Here is a 15,452-nt window from a genome sequence, read left to right as displayed (position 1 = left end):
GAGAAGAGGCACAAGCCAGGCAGAATGGTGGCGATCTCCGTGTACTTACAGTTTCGCCTCTCTGCCCAGGGTGTCCTGGCAACCCATCTTTTCCTGGTGGGCCCTAGAGAAGGAACAGAGAACCGTCAGCAGAACTGTACACATGTCCAGCATGGTCTTCCCCACACAGAAGGCGCAGACCTCTGTGCCTGTGGGCTCTCTTGCAGGAGGTTCCTTTTTATAAAGCGAGAGCTCTGTTTTGGCTCAGTAGGTGCGTCTCCCTTTCGCATATTTACCGGAGGTCCTTTTGGTCCGGGGAAGCCAGTCGGTCCTTGAGGTCCTGGAGGACCCTTAGAGACAAGAACACACAAGAAGATTAGTGCCGAGGGCTGTCAAAATGAGCAGAAATTTAGCCCTCCTTTCCCTGATGAAAAGCCGATGTTATCTCTCATCTAAGCTCCTATCCTGGCTGGTTTCATCTTACCCTTTCGCCTGGAGGGCCCGGGGGCCCATCACCGCCAGAGGTGCCCTTTTAAGGGAGAAAAGAAAAGAACATTAAAGTGATTAGACGGCCAAGGCTACAAGGGCGTAAACAACCTCCCCACATAGACCTGGGAGAGGGCTTTCCATTGTTCCTTGGGCTGTTTTCTTCCTTGGGTGGGCTTAGGGTTACTAAATTCATATATCCCCTTCCATGACACACACGAAAAAAGAGGTCACCATTGCAGATTGAGGACAGGGCTCCACTCAGAACTGAGTTAGGAACACATGAATGTAGGAAGCTGCCCTGAGCAGACCCCTGGGTCCATCTAGCTCAGTATTGTCTACACTGACTGGCAGCAGTGGCTCTCCAGGGTTTCAGGCAGGGAGTCTTCCCAGCCCTACTTGGAGATGGCAGGGGGGATTGAGCCTGGGACCTTCTGCACGCAAAGCAGATGCTCTACCCACTGAGCGACAGAGCCTCCCCCGAGGATATTTATTTATTTATTTATTACATTTATATACTGCCCCATAGCCGACGGTCTCTGGGCAGTTTACAGCAATTAAACAATATGGTTTCTGGAATGCCTCTTCAAATTACCTTGGGCCCTGGTTTGCCGGTGATACCTCTCTGGCCACGTTCTCCTCTGGGACCCTTGAGAAGAAAGGAAGACATTACTGCGTGGCCTGTTTGAGGATGCAAAACAAGTGTGGCCTGAAGGCCAGTTCTCGAGAGACAGACAAACAGGAAAAGTCAATGTATCTTACTGTTGGGCCCCGCTGTCCTCTCGGCCCAGGTTTGCCAGGAGTACCCTAGAACCAGAAAGAGACCTTGGATCAGTTTCTTGGGCAATCCGATTTTTATGTATCATTATTTATCATTATCACTTATTGTTTATCCATCTCCTTCCGCGCACGTCTCAAGGTGATGCCCAACATGCCACAGAAACAGTTAGAACACGGTTAAACACGACACAGAAAATAACAGCAGATAAATCTAAAAATACAGAACAGACACCCATGGTGGCAAAGAACCATTCATCCATCTCGGGAAAGCCCGTCATAACAAAAATGCCTTCATTTGTTTCCAGAAAGTGCAGATTGTGGGCGACTGTTGCAGCTCAGTGGGAGACATTTACAACCCAGCTGATGCTGTCCCATTCCAAGGGTAATGGCATATTAAAGAACCAACCCCATAAAACCAGGGGGCAGCCAAGGTAGCATCTTCCAGATGTAGTTGGACTCCAACCCTAGGCAGCACAGCTAATGGCTAGAGAAGATGGGAACTGGAAAATCCAATGAGATTTGGCCCTGGGATAAAATAGCCAATAGACATATAAAGCTGAAACGTAGGAATGCGATCTAACCACCGTCTACGGCTCGGATTCATGTGTTTATGATTCTGACAGATGTTTAGGAGATTGTGATTAAAATGGGGAAGGACAGCTGGGTCCCAAATATGCCACCATTGTCAACCTCCATCACTGAGTTCTCAGTGTTCTGCAATCCAGTCTGAGCAACTGGAATGTTAGTGAGCATTCTGCTCCATCACATCAGTTCGGCCAACGGGTACAGAGGATCACTATGAACAGAATGCCAGTGGCTGTTTTATAGCCTGTTGACTTGGCGGTGGTTGTGCTTGCTCGGCCCTTTTGCTGCTAGATTTCCTTGCTGCATGGTTTGGTGATCTCCATGACTCAACAGGGGACAGCGAGTGACATTTCTTGCTCATCATATGATGGCTTCCTTCCTCCTTCACTGCTTCCTGTGTACCCAAACAATTTGGTGGCAGGAACAGCGGCCAAAAACCTCTCCATATGGTGGGTGGAAATGGGAGAGGATTTCTGTCTCCCAATCAAGAGATGAAAATTGTGCACTAGAAAAATAAGAGCAGCCAGGGATGGCAGCTGGTGCGGGGAGGGAAGTTATACTAGACCTCCTCCTGTTCTCAAGTTATGTAAACTAAATTTAGATGGCACAATATTAACATGTTGAAAAGCAATTTATATCTCCTGCACTCCCATCAAGTGTGCCCGTTAGAAGTAATTTGAATTTAAATGAGAGTTTAAAAGGAAATTGAACACCACCCCGGCTCTCTTGTTGTAATGTGGACACTGCTGAAGAGGAACAGGCAAGCCCGGCCCCCTCTCCGATCCCTTCAGACATTTGCTCTCAGAATTATGTAGCCGGGGTTTGCTTTGCAGCTGATGAGCCTCACTGGCCAGTTAACCGAACCCTTCGGTACTCTCTAATGGCAAGAGATGCTTGTCATGAACTCAGGGGAAGAGGCTAACGAGTCAGAGGACATATTTGAGTAGGAGGAGAATTTGTTCTCTGAAATGTGCCCTCTGAACCAGCCTGTGATGTCCCTGCTTTCTTAAAAGCTCCAGCACCAGAGGAAGGTTTGATGCCAATGCCTCTCCAGCCTGAAGAGGCCACAATAACCTCTGCAGACTCCAGGGACCCCAGCTCGGAGGCCGGAGTAGAAGCGCAGCCAGCCTCCCCTGTGCTGTTGGAATCCACACCTCCTAAAACAGGGCGGGCCCCTTTGGAAATAGAGGCTCCACCCATTGGGGCAGGGCTGCCTGCTCAAATGGAAGGGAGCAAAATTCATCCCTGACTTGTCTGGTTTCCAGCCCTACCTTTGGGGAAAGTGAGGCGGCTGCCCTTGGGTGGCAGATGCAGGCGGTAGTGCTATGTTGGTGAACAGCACTTTGTGCACTGCACAGCCCGCCCTGGGTCCCTAAGCTACCTTGCGCTGCTCAGGTGCGGTGAAGGATGCTGTCCCCATGACCAGTGCTGAAGTTAGATGCAAACTGCCACTCTGGTAAGTTTCAGAGTGTGGAATAGGGGTACAATTTTTGTCCAGGATATATATTGGGCCACTCCTCGGCCCCTGAGATGGCACAATATTAACATATTGGGGTTGAGGCAAGCTAGGGGACTCGACATTAATCATTGAGAGGAAGAAGAGTGAGATTAGAAAATCAGGTAGTAAAAGCGACCCTCAAGTCAGCAGCCGGACCCCACGCAGAGACCCTTGAGTCTGCCCCTGCTCCTAAGTGAAGGGAAACCCCAATCTATGCTGCCCATTCACAATTTCTATGAATGCATAATATTTGGGGAGCATAATATTTGGGGAACATCATCATCATCATCATTAGTTTTAGTAGTATTAGTTTTATTTAATTAGTCAATCTACGGGGGGAAATCCTATAACACAATTCAAACAAATAAATAATTAAAATCAATAATAGTGAACTAAAAGCGATCATCACTAAAATAACAAGCATAAAGAATACCCTCCCCCACGCCTGACACAAGATTATCACCAAAATCTTATTTAAAACAGACTACTCAGATTCCTGGAAAAATAAGAACATTTTCACTTGGCGCCAAAAGGTGTCCAAGTTGGTACCAGGTGAACCTACCTGGGGAGGGGATTTCACAAAAGAGGGAGCAGGGAAGAGAGAGAGACTGCCACTGAAAAGGCCCATTTTCTCACCCCCCCCCCGAATGTTGATCAGGGGTAGGAGAACATTATTCATTTATTGACTGGTTGATTTAATTTCTATTTATGAATCACTTCCCATAAAACATCTCAAAGCTATTTTGCAATAACAACAGCAGAAATAAAACACGATTACACATGGAGAAGATCCTCTGATTATGATCTCAGGGTCTGGAGGATCTCACATGGGGAGAGAGTGGTCTGTGAGCCATTGGGATCCTGAGCTGTGCAAGGCTTTACAGGTCAAAACCAAGGGTTGTATCCAGCTAGGTTTTATTCAGAGTTAACCAACTGAAATTAATGAATCTCAGTGATTCATGTACATTGATTTCAATGGGTTTCCTCTGAGTTGGACTAGCATTGGATACAACCCAAGCACCTGAAATGAATTAGCAGCCAGTGCAGCTGGGCAAAAATAAAATAAAAAATAGCAGTATTATAAACTGGATTTGTGAATCATATGTGTGTGAGGGTGCAGACAAACTTCAAACTATAATCCTGCCTTTGGCATGAGAAATATGCATTAGAGAAAAAAATGGGTTTTTTCAGAACAGGACAAAGAGCCGCAGCCAGTGAGGAGTCAACCATTGCAGGGAAACAATTGCAGGCTTACCCTTCCTCCTTTCTCTCCATTTGCCCCTGGAAACCCTGGAAATCCAATGGAGCCCTGAATTTAAAAAAAGAGAGAGTGCAGAAAGACAGTGAAAACCTTCTGCAAAATTATCCATGTCTTTTACTCCATGTCCTTTACGCTTGCAAGCAGATTTGGAGGCAGCTCAGTCCCACCATTCCACTTTGTACAGCCATGTCACTGCCATCTTTTAATCTGCATTGACTAAATTGGGCCTTGTCTATCTGTTTGCACCCCCTTTTGATGCAGTTTCCCCCAGCATTCCTCCCGCCCACCTCCTGTCCTGAATATTGCCTCCATCCCTCTTCAAGCGACACTAAGTGCCAACCCTGGGCAAGCAACTTATCTCCTTTGGAATTAAATGCAATTCTCCACATTTCTGCACCAATTTATGTTTGTGTGTATTTTAAATCCTCATGACAACTCATTATCATTTTACTGCAAATTCCTCACAATAAAAACATTTTGAATGCAGTTTTGTCCATGCATCCTTTTTGCTGGCACTTTTCCTCAGCATAAAGCATTTGTGAATGTTATCTTCACTAATATATTCATTTTTATGCATGCTCTTCTTGAATATATGCATTCTTGCAAACACTGGTTAACTGGAGAATTGCATCTTGAAATTCGGACAAGTGCGCATTTTGAATGCTGGCAGTGCTTTGGTTTATGTATTGTTTCAGAAATGGCAAATCAGGTTGGCTCATCTTTATATGATCATTCTCTTGTTGTTGGTGGTGGTGCCTTATATTGTATTGGTGTACACTGCCATGTTATGTTGTATGCATTGGCAGTATACACTTTTATACATAAATACAGCAAGTAAAAATAAATGTGAACTGAATTTAATCTCTCCACCATCACTGCCCAGGGCCCAGAATGCCCCCCTCTCTGCTTTTTTCCAATGGGGGTCGAGCCTTTCCACACGTTCCAAGTGCTTCTAGCGCCCAGTGCATGCTCACCGGGGAAATTATGCTATCCCACTTCAAGCTGCCTTTTCCTACTGGGATATATAGTCCCAGTGCAATCCCCAGTGGGGAGAAAAGATACACTGTTGGTGTGGGCGTGCACAAACCCACCTCTCAGGAGCACTGTTCTTTAGAAGAGGATTAGACAGATTCATGAAGGCTGTCAATGACTACTTGCCATGCTGTCGATATTCTGCTGCCACTATCAGAGGCAGTAAATGCCTCTAAATGCCAGTTGGTGGGAATGGCAGGTGGGGAGAGTTGCTGTTGCATTCAGGTCCTGCTTGCTGGCTTCCCATTGGGACATCTGGTCAGCCACTGTGAGAACAGGATGTGGGAGTAGATGGGCCCCCTTTGGCCTGATCCACTTCTCTATCTGTCTTCCCCTTGCTCAAAGGTAGCCTTTCAGGGGAGCTCACAGGACAGGGTGCAAGCTCATCTCAGTCCTGCTCACAACCATCCAACCACATTTGTAAGCCAGCCTGGGGTGAACAGAGCCAAGAGTGGATGCCTAACCAAGGTCTGCTAACTGTTGATCCTCGTGAGCACACTAAATTTTAGCAGAGCACAAACTGCGAAAGAGGACGCACTTCTGAGTTAGAGAGGGGTGGGGCCCCAAAGAAAGAAAGGAAAGAGCAACAAAAAAGTGAAATTGCCTGAGCAGACACTTCATAGGAGATGAGCAGCCTGTGAGCTAAAAGATGCACATAAAGAAATGCAAATTTGGAGAGGTGGCTGAGGAAATGAAATAAATGCATGGGCAGGGAAGGAGCTTTTTTTGGTTAATTACATCTCCAGCGTCAAACAAGCCTGTTTTCCCGACCATTAAACATGAATAATAAAACATCATTCTATTTTAAAAAAAAAAATACAGTAAAAGAAACACAGCAACATTAACAACAACAAAAAACCCACCGGGTCTCTGGGGTGTGATAAAGCACACACGCAGAGAGACACTCGAGAGATTATAACGGAGGCACCGGAAACGTCTCCTCGTTATTTCCATCCAAAGCCAAAAATGTTTGGACATGGATTCAAAAGGAAAGTGGGCGTGGTGGCAGTGCCACTTTTTATCCTGGAATCGCTTTTACATTAAGGTGGCACCATCTCATTAGCAATCTCCTTAATTAATTATCGAGTGGCTTGAAATGAGAATAATGTGGGAGCCTGGATTTTGCATTCTTCTTCTCAAGATTGCTCAAAGTGGAAGCGCATGGAGAGGCGGTTGATGCCGGCATCAAATGCTTTCCTTCCGGCGGCTACAACGGCATCCCCCGCAATGCTTTGATTTCTTTGCCCCTGCCGCTCCCTGTATCTCTCATGTATATGATTGGCACCTGAAGTTGCATCTCTGCTTAATAATTTAAGGTTGATGAAGCAGCTTGAATACCAGAAGTCTGTGCCTTGGAGGGGCATTTATTATGATTGCAAATTTTCCTAGAAATTTGAAAAGATTTGCAGGCTCTAAAGATCCATTTGTTTAAAATTGCTTTCTTTCCCAAAGAACAAAGAAAGAAAGGAGTTGATTGTCCTGCTGTAAGGTATAGTGCTGCAATTGTTTTAAATTATTTTATTTGATCATTGTAGTGACCAGGCTGATTGTTGCTGTAATCAGAGGTATTGCTTGTTCTTCGATGGACAAATCTGTCATTTTCAGCTTCTGTTTCCAACCTTAAGTTCATTTTGCCAATTTTCCACCTGACCTTTTGAATTTTGTGTTTTTTCCCCAAAGTCCTCACAATTTCCCCCCGTATTTTAGTGTACAGTAGGGCCCTGCTTTACAGCGCTTCACTTTAAAGCGTTCCGCTAATACAGCGGTTGTCAATTGCAGAAAGGCCCGGCTCCGATGGCCCTTGTTCCGCTTTTACGGCGGTTTTTGCTTGTCACGTGCCATTTTCGCGTGACACGCACCATTATCTTCAATGAGTTCTGCTTTACAGCAATTTTTGCTTTACGTTCCGGACCCCCGCTGTATGAGTGGGGCCCTACTGTATATTTCTTCTAATATACGCATTTTGGCAAGCTTCCCCCCCCTTAAAATGCATTTCTGTATATTATTTAATATATGCATCTTTTAGGCACATATTTCCCTCATATATGCATTTCTGTAGACATTTTTGGGTTGGAGAACCGCATTGCAAAACTGAAGGTGTGAATTTGGAAAGATAGCTTTCTTTCAGCTTGCGTACTATTGATTTAGGTAGTGCAAATCAGGAAAGCTTCCATTGAAATGAGAACAGAAACAAAATTCTCCCTACATATTTTGTTGTTATAGTATCATGTGACTATAACTGATTACTGATCACATATCCTAATCCCATTATGTCAAGAGATCCCCAGCTCCTCCTGGAGTCCCTGTTAGATTCCTGGCCCCTGAGGTTTGACACCATTACTGGTTGAAATGAGAGCATCTCTCAAACACATATTTCCTCAGAAATAAAACAAATTTACCTTGGGCCCTAGTCTCCCAGGGTACCCTGGCAACCCAGGAACGCCAAGCTTTCCCTGTAAAAATAAAACAATATTTTTTCATTTTAGAAAAACAAAGAAAACAGATTTTATTTTTGGAATCCTACACGTAAACTAGCTCTGGGATTTGCCTTCATTTTTACAACGGTTTTTAAAACAAACAAAACCAGAGCTTTATTCAACATGAGTCCTACGCAGAGTACACCCACAGGATTGTGTCAAATACTCCTGCACAGAGTATACCCACTGAAATTAATGAACCTAAATTAGTTATGTTCATAAACTTCCATGGGTCTACTCTGAGTAGCAGCAGCACTGCATACCACCCCAACCCATTAAAATTAACTAACCTGACTGACTTAGGTTCGTTAGTTTCATTTGGTCTGCTCTGAGTAAAATTTACACCATACATTTAAACCGCTAATATTTAAACAGTCATGCCTTCCTCCAAAAAGTACTGGGAAATGTAGTTTTTGAAGGGTGCTGAGAGTTGTTAGGGGATTCCTAGTCTGCTCACAGAGCTACAGTTTTCAGAGTGAGTTAACAGCTAATCCGTCTTCCCAGGGAACTCTGGGAATTGTAGCCCTATGAGCAGAATAGGGGTCTCCTTTCAGCACCTTTCACAAACTACAGTTCCCACGATCCTATGGGGGTAGTCAGAACTGTTTAAAGTGGAATAACCGTAGTTTAAATGTATGGTGTGAATGTGGTCTTACTTGCATACAACCCCAAACTGGTGCGTATGTGTGGAGAAAGAGGAATCTCTAAATTTGTGCCATGCTCCAGAACTGAGACTAGGCGAGCTTTCAATGAGAGAACAGACAGCCCTTTGTCTACCAGCAGAAGGCTTTATGATTCCAAGGTAACTTGGAATCCAAGAAATGATACCATACTGGTAATAGACTTCGATCCACCACTGGCCTCCTGAATCATGAGAGTCCTACTCAGAAAAAAAATTACAGAAATTTTGAAAGAAGATTGTTATCTTCCTTCAAGATAACCACAAAATCCTCCCTGGGAAATTTTGCTGATCCTACTGGAATTAGTTCAATAGGATTAGCAAAATTTCCCAGGGAGGATTTTGTATCTCTCTGATCAATAGAACGCTGGACTGGGACAGACAAAGAGGAATAAAATCCTAAATTCTGACTGTTCTAAAGCCCAGCAGGGCTCCTTGCATGCTCTTTGGCAGAGGTCCCCAAACTGTGGTCCACCATTGATCCGGGAGCTTCAACCAGGAGGTCCGCAGCATGTCTCTGAAGAGGGGGGGGAGGGGGCTGTGGCTATCAATTGTGAAGAGTGGGTGCAGCGGCCGCTCTGTTGTTCCTAGAGCCTGGCGGTCTAGCCGGAGGGTGAGTGGGATGGAGCAGAAGTGACCTTGGGACAGGGGGGAGGCGGCACTCAAAAGGAGCGGAGAGGATTAGCAGCAAAGTTGATGGGACGCTAGAATTAAGACGTGTAATCTTGATTCATGGAGATGTATTTCTTATAGGATAATTTAGTTTGGAATTCAAGTTCTAATTCAATAAAATGCAAAACATAAGAAGCAATAAACCCCAAAATTAAAAACCACACAGCGTCTAGCAGAAAAATCATGAAGTGGTCCACCCCAAGACCCTCAGCCATCTTCGAGTGGTCCATGGGGGAAAATGTTTTGGAACCATTGTCCCATGGCACCGTTCACATGTGAAGGGGTGTGTCTTACTTTTTCTCCAGCAGGGCCTAGTGGGCCAGGGTCTCCATTGGGGCCACCACGACCTTTTGGACCCTCCGGACCATCTTCGCCCCGTGGACCAGGTGGGCCAATTTCACCCTGTTAGGAATTTGACAAAGAGATAAATTTCTCAGTCCTATTTGAACCCCCCCTTGAACTCACCTTTGAGTTGCAGGACAATATTCAAGGGGGACATTGAACAGAGTTGCAAAATGGAATGCAATATTAAGGTAGCCCTGCCCAGACCTGGGATCTGAGGTCTCCTTGGAGGAGGAGCAAGGGGAGCAGGACCCCCTCCTCGAAAACCATACCCCTACCCCACTACCAGTGACACTGAAGTGTTAATGGATCCACATATCCCTGCCCTGTGAGTGGACATCCCCACTACCAATTGCCAGGGTGGTTCCTAGTCAGCTTTCAGATTCTCCTCCCCACCTCCCCCAGGATCACAGGGTCAGAGGAGACATTGAGCCAGGCAGGAACTTTGGAACTAGCTGTACATGAGGCTACTTGGGGGGACAGGGAAGCGCATGGAAGCCGCTTTCCATTATCAGTACCTGACTGAGAGTCAGGAACGGGTGAACCTTCTAGCTCTCATGCAAGCTCCCCATCAGAGCTGCTTCATTGCTGAAGCAACATCTCCCTTTTAGCTCCAACTTTCCTCACCTGGACACAAGGTCAATCTGACACATCAAAGGAATTTCTGTGACAAATGAAAAAGAATGCTAATAGGGCCAAGCTGGCAGGTGCTGTACTACAGAACTATGGGACGTACCCTAAAAAGAAAGCTTCTAGTCCTCATTGCTCTGATGAAAGGGCTGACTTAAATAGGAACATAGGAATCCGCCTACACTGAGGCAGGCCATTGGTCCGTATCCCTCAGGATTGTCTACATGGGCTGGCAGCAGTTCTCCAGGTGTGTCAGACTCAGGGGACATTCCAGGCCCTACTTGGAGATGCCGCTGGGGATTGAACCTTCTGCATGCAAAGCACGTGCTCTGTCCACTGAGCTACAGCCCTTCCCCACCTTTCACGGTGGACAACTAGAATATGTGGAAGTCATAGCAATACAATGTGCTCCCTTCCTCCCACTTTCAGGGCTTGTCCAAAGAAGGGAGGGAGAGATCGTCATTGTCTAAAGAGAAAGCACCCTCTGCCCAGAGGATCCACAGGCCTTCAGAGGAGATTCGGAAGCGTTGGCGGCTGGTGGCTCCATCTCAGTGGGGCAGTGGAATCTGTTCCGGGTTTTAGTCTGAACTTTCAAGGTCCTTGGACAGTGTCTTGAAAGTTCAGATTACAATCCAGAGTGGATTCCACCACCCCACTGACACAGAGCCGACAGCAACCACTGTTCAGAAGGATAGGGAACAGGGAGCTTCCCCAGAACATCTCTCAGAGCTCTGGAGTTTCTCGTTCTTGTTATTATGGGATAACAGCTCTAGGACTGAGCGCCAGAAGTAACCGCAGTATCATGGTGACATCAAGCAGCTTGAAGCCTTTGTTTCTGAAAGCTCACCCTGTCGCCTTTAATGCCCATGTCGCCTTTGAATCCTGGGAAGCCGTCTTCTCCCTGGATGAGGAGAAGTCATTATGCGTTATCTAGCACATGAGAGGAAATGATTGAAGCAACCCTAACCTGCCACCACCATTGAAGGATTCCTCCCTTAGAGCGTACGTTGATCACAACCCTTGCTGCATGCCTCAGATTTACCTAGGTTCTCCACAACCTACGAGTTCATAGGGCAGCATTGTTGTTTTTTCAAATATCAAGGAACTGTCCAACTTGATGTCATGGGAGCATTCTCTGCATACTCACCTACCATGTGATCCAGAGAACTAGTGCATGGATTATTTACTGAGGACAACAGCCAGCCTTGTTGGATCCCATCTCTTGACCCAAGAGTATACCTAGATTAGGTATAGCCAAGGTACCGGACTACAATTCCCACCATTCCTTACTGCTGAGCCATTCTGGCTGGGGCTGATGGGAGCTGTAATCCAAACACATCTGTGTGTGGGTGTAGGGGGCATCACATTGTTTATGCCTGACAACATAATGGAACCAATGACCTCGGAAGCTGGTTGGCTCTCTAGCGCTGGAGGCATCCAAGAGACAGCTGTCCAGTATGCCTTGAGCAGGGGGTTAGACTCAGTGGCTTTATGGGCCCCTTCCAACCCTACTGTTCCATGGTTCTCTTCTATGACCTGGAGTGGCTCACATCCGCCCACCCATGGATGTTGCCTGTAGCACAGATTTGGAAACACAGGAAGCTGCATTATTCCCAGCCAGACCATTGGCCCCTCCAGGTCAGCACTGATGACACTGGCTGGCAGCAGCTCTCCAGGGTTTCAGAGGCAGGGAGTCCCTACCAGGAGATGATGGGCATTGAACCTAGGGCCTTCTGCATGTACAGCAGATCCTCTTCTGCTGAGCGACGGCCCTTCCCCAAGAGGCTTCCGAGGCACCCCAGAGTTCTCCGGTGCACTTTGGAAAAGAAACAAAAAGAAAAGCCACTTCCCATCCCAGGAGCCCTGATTTCTCTACCACTCCCCAAAGAAGCTTTTGTCTTCTGCACAGAGGCGGGGCAGTTTTAATGGTTCACCAGGTTTGCCTTCCAGCAAGAATGAAGAGCTTGTTTCCACGGCAACCAGGTTCTGCCTGGGGCGAAGGAGCTACCCACTAGTTCTGGGCCGATAAAAACACAGCTGTGTCCCCCCTCATCTCCCTCCTCCCAGAAATAGGTTGCTATCGTCTAAGGTTCTGTCTCCTTGGAGGAAACAGGCATTCTTTGGTCTTGACAATAATACATCTCTGATCATGCCCCATGGAGAAATCTCGCCGAAGGCCCTCTGCTGTCAGTCTTCCTCCCCCCCGACCCAGTAAAAACCCAAGGGTGCCCTCTTTCTGCTCTGCCCGGAGCCAGGGCTGTCAGCTCAGCTGATATAAATACTGGGGCCGGCCACAAATTATTTTCATCGAGGCCATTTCATACCAGTCTTTTCAGAGAGAACTCAAGGACAGCGCTAATATTTCTTCCAGCCGGTGAAAGGTTTTAACTGCAGAGTTTCAATCGATAGTGTATCAAGTCCTAAAGCAAGCCTGTCAGGTACTAAAGCACAGATGCCGTAACCAAAAAACAACATTGGGGGGTTTCAGAAGGCCCCAGTAGTCGGGCGCCCTGGATATAATTGTCAGCTTTGCCGGTGATGGACTTTGGGATATGAACAAAGGGGAGGCAAGGGAGATTTAAGGCTGGAGCAAAGCTGGAATACTAGACAAACTCTGCTGCTCCTTCGGGAGAACATTGCCGTGTACCTGAAATATTCAGAAAGCCTGCTTGTCAAAGTCCCCTTTGAGCACAGTGTTTTAATTGTTGCTCCGGCTGCTGGAATCCTCCTCCACGTTACATCCCCCAGGCACCTTCTACGCTCCAGTTTCCAAAAGGTGTAAATCAGAAACTTCTATTTATGTAATTGGGTCTGTGGCCTTGTTATATACAAGGAAGATAACAAAAAAAGGTGGTTTTGCTCTGCGGACTCAAGAGGGAAATGGAAGAGAACAGCGGCACCTTAAGACCTCCAGATCCCGTAGTACGGAAAGGGAAATTCTGTGAGGATTTCACCACTTAAGGGTTGTCTCCAATGCTAGCCCTTTTCAGAGTAGACCCACTGAACTTAACGGACGTAAGTTAGCCACACCTATTCATTTCAGTGGGTCTACCCTGAGTAGGACGAGCACTGAGTACAACCTCAGCATTTAGAATTGGGCCTGGAAATGAATTAGCAACCAGTGCAGCTGAACCACATATAAAATGATTGTGACCTGGATTTGTGCACAAGAATAGGAAAGACTTTAAATTACACAGGCGGGGAAGCTTTTTCAGCCTGATGGCCACATTCCGTCATAGTCAACCTTCTGGGGTCCATGTGCCGGGGGGGGGGGAAGAGGCTAAAGTGGGTGGAGCAATGGATGCGGCTGAGCTTTGTAGAGCAGGCTCTGCTCCAACTATGCAAAAGCCAGAGGTTTCTATATCCCCCGCAATGCACACACGTGAGTCCGCATCTCCTGGTGGCTCCAACGTCAGCAGGGCAGTGGAATACGCTGCAGGTTTTATTTCAAACTTTCAAGGAGCTGTCCAAGGTGCTGAGACCAATTCCCAAAATAGTTTCAGACAGCACCTTGAAAGTCTGGACTAAAACCCAGAGCAGATTCCACTGCCCCCACTGATATCGGAGTTTTCAGCCACTGATGCTTCTCAGGCAAAGAAGAGACCATTTCACAGTTCACGGAAACATTCTGGTCTGCAAACAAGGGCGCAGAGCTGCAGATGGGCATGTTGCTCTAGAGGGAATCAGCATAGCCTGAGGGGAGTCCTGAGGGCTGGACAGAGAGGCCTTGAGGATTGCATTGGACCCATAGGAAAGAGGGTCCCAGCTTTAAATCCACTCCAGCAGCAAACAAGGAGGCTGGCGCTCCTGTCATCCAGGCACCATCTTATGCCTGGTCCTCCTGATGTAAACCCTGCACATCAAGAGCGGTGTCTGAATTGGCATCTGAGGGGTGTCAGGAAGAGGCGCATCCTGTGGGCCACTGCAGCCAATCTCTGGCCAACGTTATTGTATTCTTGTAGGACTGGGGGGGTTGAGATGGATGGTGTCATTGGCACCCCTTCCCAGCCTCTGATTTGGAATCTGTACAGGTGGAGTTGTAGCTCTGCTGGTCAAGCAAGTTCCTTTCATAAGCTAATGGCATCTTGTCAAGTGGCCCCATTAACATGTGCAGGGATTTGGCTAAGAGAAGATCTGTTACCATAGTAATGAGGGCATCCTTCCTCCCAGTATTGTCCCAATATTATGGAACTCCCTTCCATTTGAGGTCAACCCCTCCCTGGTTGAACTTTCCTGCACCTACTGAATTTTTTTAATCCCAGTAGGCATTTTAACTGATTCTGATTTTATGATGTTAACTGACTTTTATCTTTACTATGTTGAGTACTTGCACACTGCTCAGATACAATTGTAATTAAGTGGTATTTATAGATTGTCAAGATAAATGTCATAGAATCATAGAATAGTAGGGTTGGGGCCTATGAGGCCATCAAGTCCAATCCCCTGCTCAGTGTAGGAATCCAAGTTAAAGCATCCCCGACAAGTGGCTGTCCAGCTGCCTCTTGAAGGCCTCTGGTGTTGAAGAGCCCACCACCTCCCTAGGTCATGGGTTCCATTGTCGTACCGCTCTGTGAGGAAGTTTTTCCTGATGTTCAGTCAAAATCTGGCTTCCTGCAACTTGAGCCCACTATTCTGTGTACTGCACTCTGGGATGATCGAGAAGAGATCCTGGCCTTCCTCCGTGTGACAATCTTTCAAGTACTTGAAGAGTGCTATCCTATCTCCCCTCAGTCTTCTCTTCTCCAGGCTAAACATGCCCAGTTCTTTCATTCTCTCCTCATAGGGCTTTGTTTCCAGTCCCCTGATCATCCTTGTTGCCCTCTTCTGAATATATAAAAATAAAAGAGGGAATTATGGGGTAAAGAGGAACAGCAAGCCTCTGAAAAGTGGGTCCTGTGATGAGTTTGAATCCTATGATAAGTTCCAAGTCAGTGTTGCAGATCAACACCTGCACCTTCTCTGGGCTTGGAGACAGAGTAGGAAGACAAAAGCACCACCTGCTGAATTTCCCTGTCACCCAGATGCAAAAGG

General features: G+C 46.7%; 1 protein-coding gene across 2 annotated transcripts in view; it reads right to left on the bottom strand.

Moving 5' to 3' along the window:
* The window catches only part of COL5A1 (collagen type V alpha 1 chain), a 175,639-nt gene that overhangs the window by 42,756 nt on the left and 117,431 nt on the right, over positions 1 to 15,452 (bottom strand). For both annotated transcript variants that reach the window (XM_061604403.1, XM_061604404.1), the window contains exons 29-37: positions 11,269 to 11,322; positions 9,744 to 9,851; positions 8,021 to 8,074; positions 4,584 to 4,637; positions 1,228 to 1,272; positions 1,061 to 1,114; positions 464 to 508; positions 276 to 329; positions 50 to 103 (exon numbers count right to left, since the gene is read on the bottom strand). In XM_061604403.1, the coding sequence (XP_061460387.1) occupies positions 50 to 103; positions 276 to 329; positions 464 to 508; positions 1,061 to 1,114; positions 1,228 to 1,272; positions 4,584 to 4,637; positions 8,021 to 8,074; positions 9,744 to 9,851; positions 11,269 to 11,322 (522 nt within the window). The remainder of the gene's footprint in view (positions 1 to 49; positions 104 to 275; positions 330 to 463; positions 509 to 1,060; positions 1,115 to 1,227; positions 1,273 to 4,583; positions 4,638 to 8,020; positions 8,075 to 9,743; positions 9,852 to 11,268; positions 11,323 to 15,452) is intronic.

Source organism: Rhineura floridana, chromosome 20 (genome assembly GCF_030035675.1).
Source record: "Rhineura floridana isolate rRhiFlo1 chromosome 20, rRhiFlo1.hap2, whole genome shotgun sequence".
In the NCBI taxonomy this organism is placed as follows: domain Eukaryota; kingdom Metazoa; phylum Chordata; class Lepidosauria; order Squamata; family Rhineuridae; genus Rhineura; species Rhineura floridana.
Note: the sequence above shows the minus strand (reverse complement) of the source record. Positions and strands in the feature narration are given on the sequence as shown.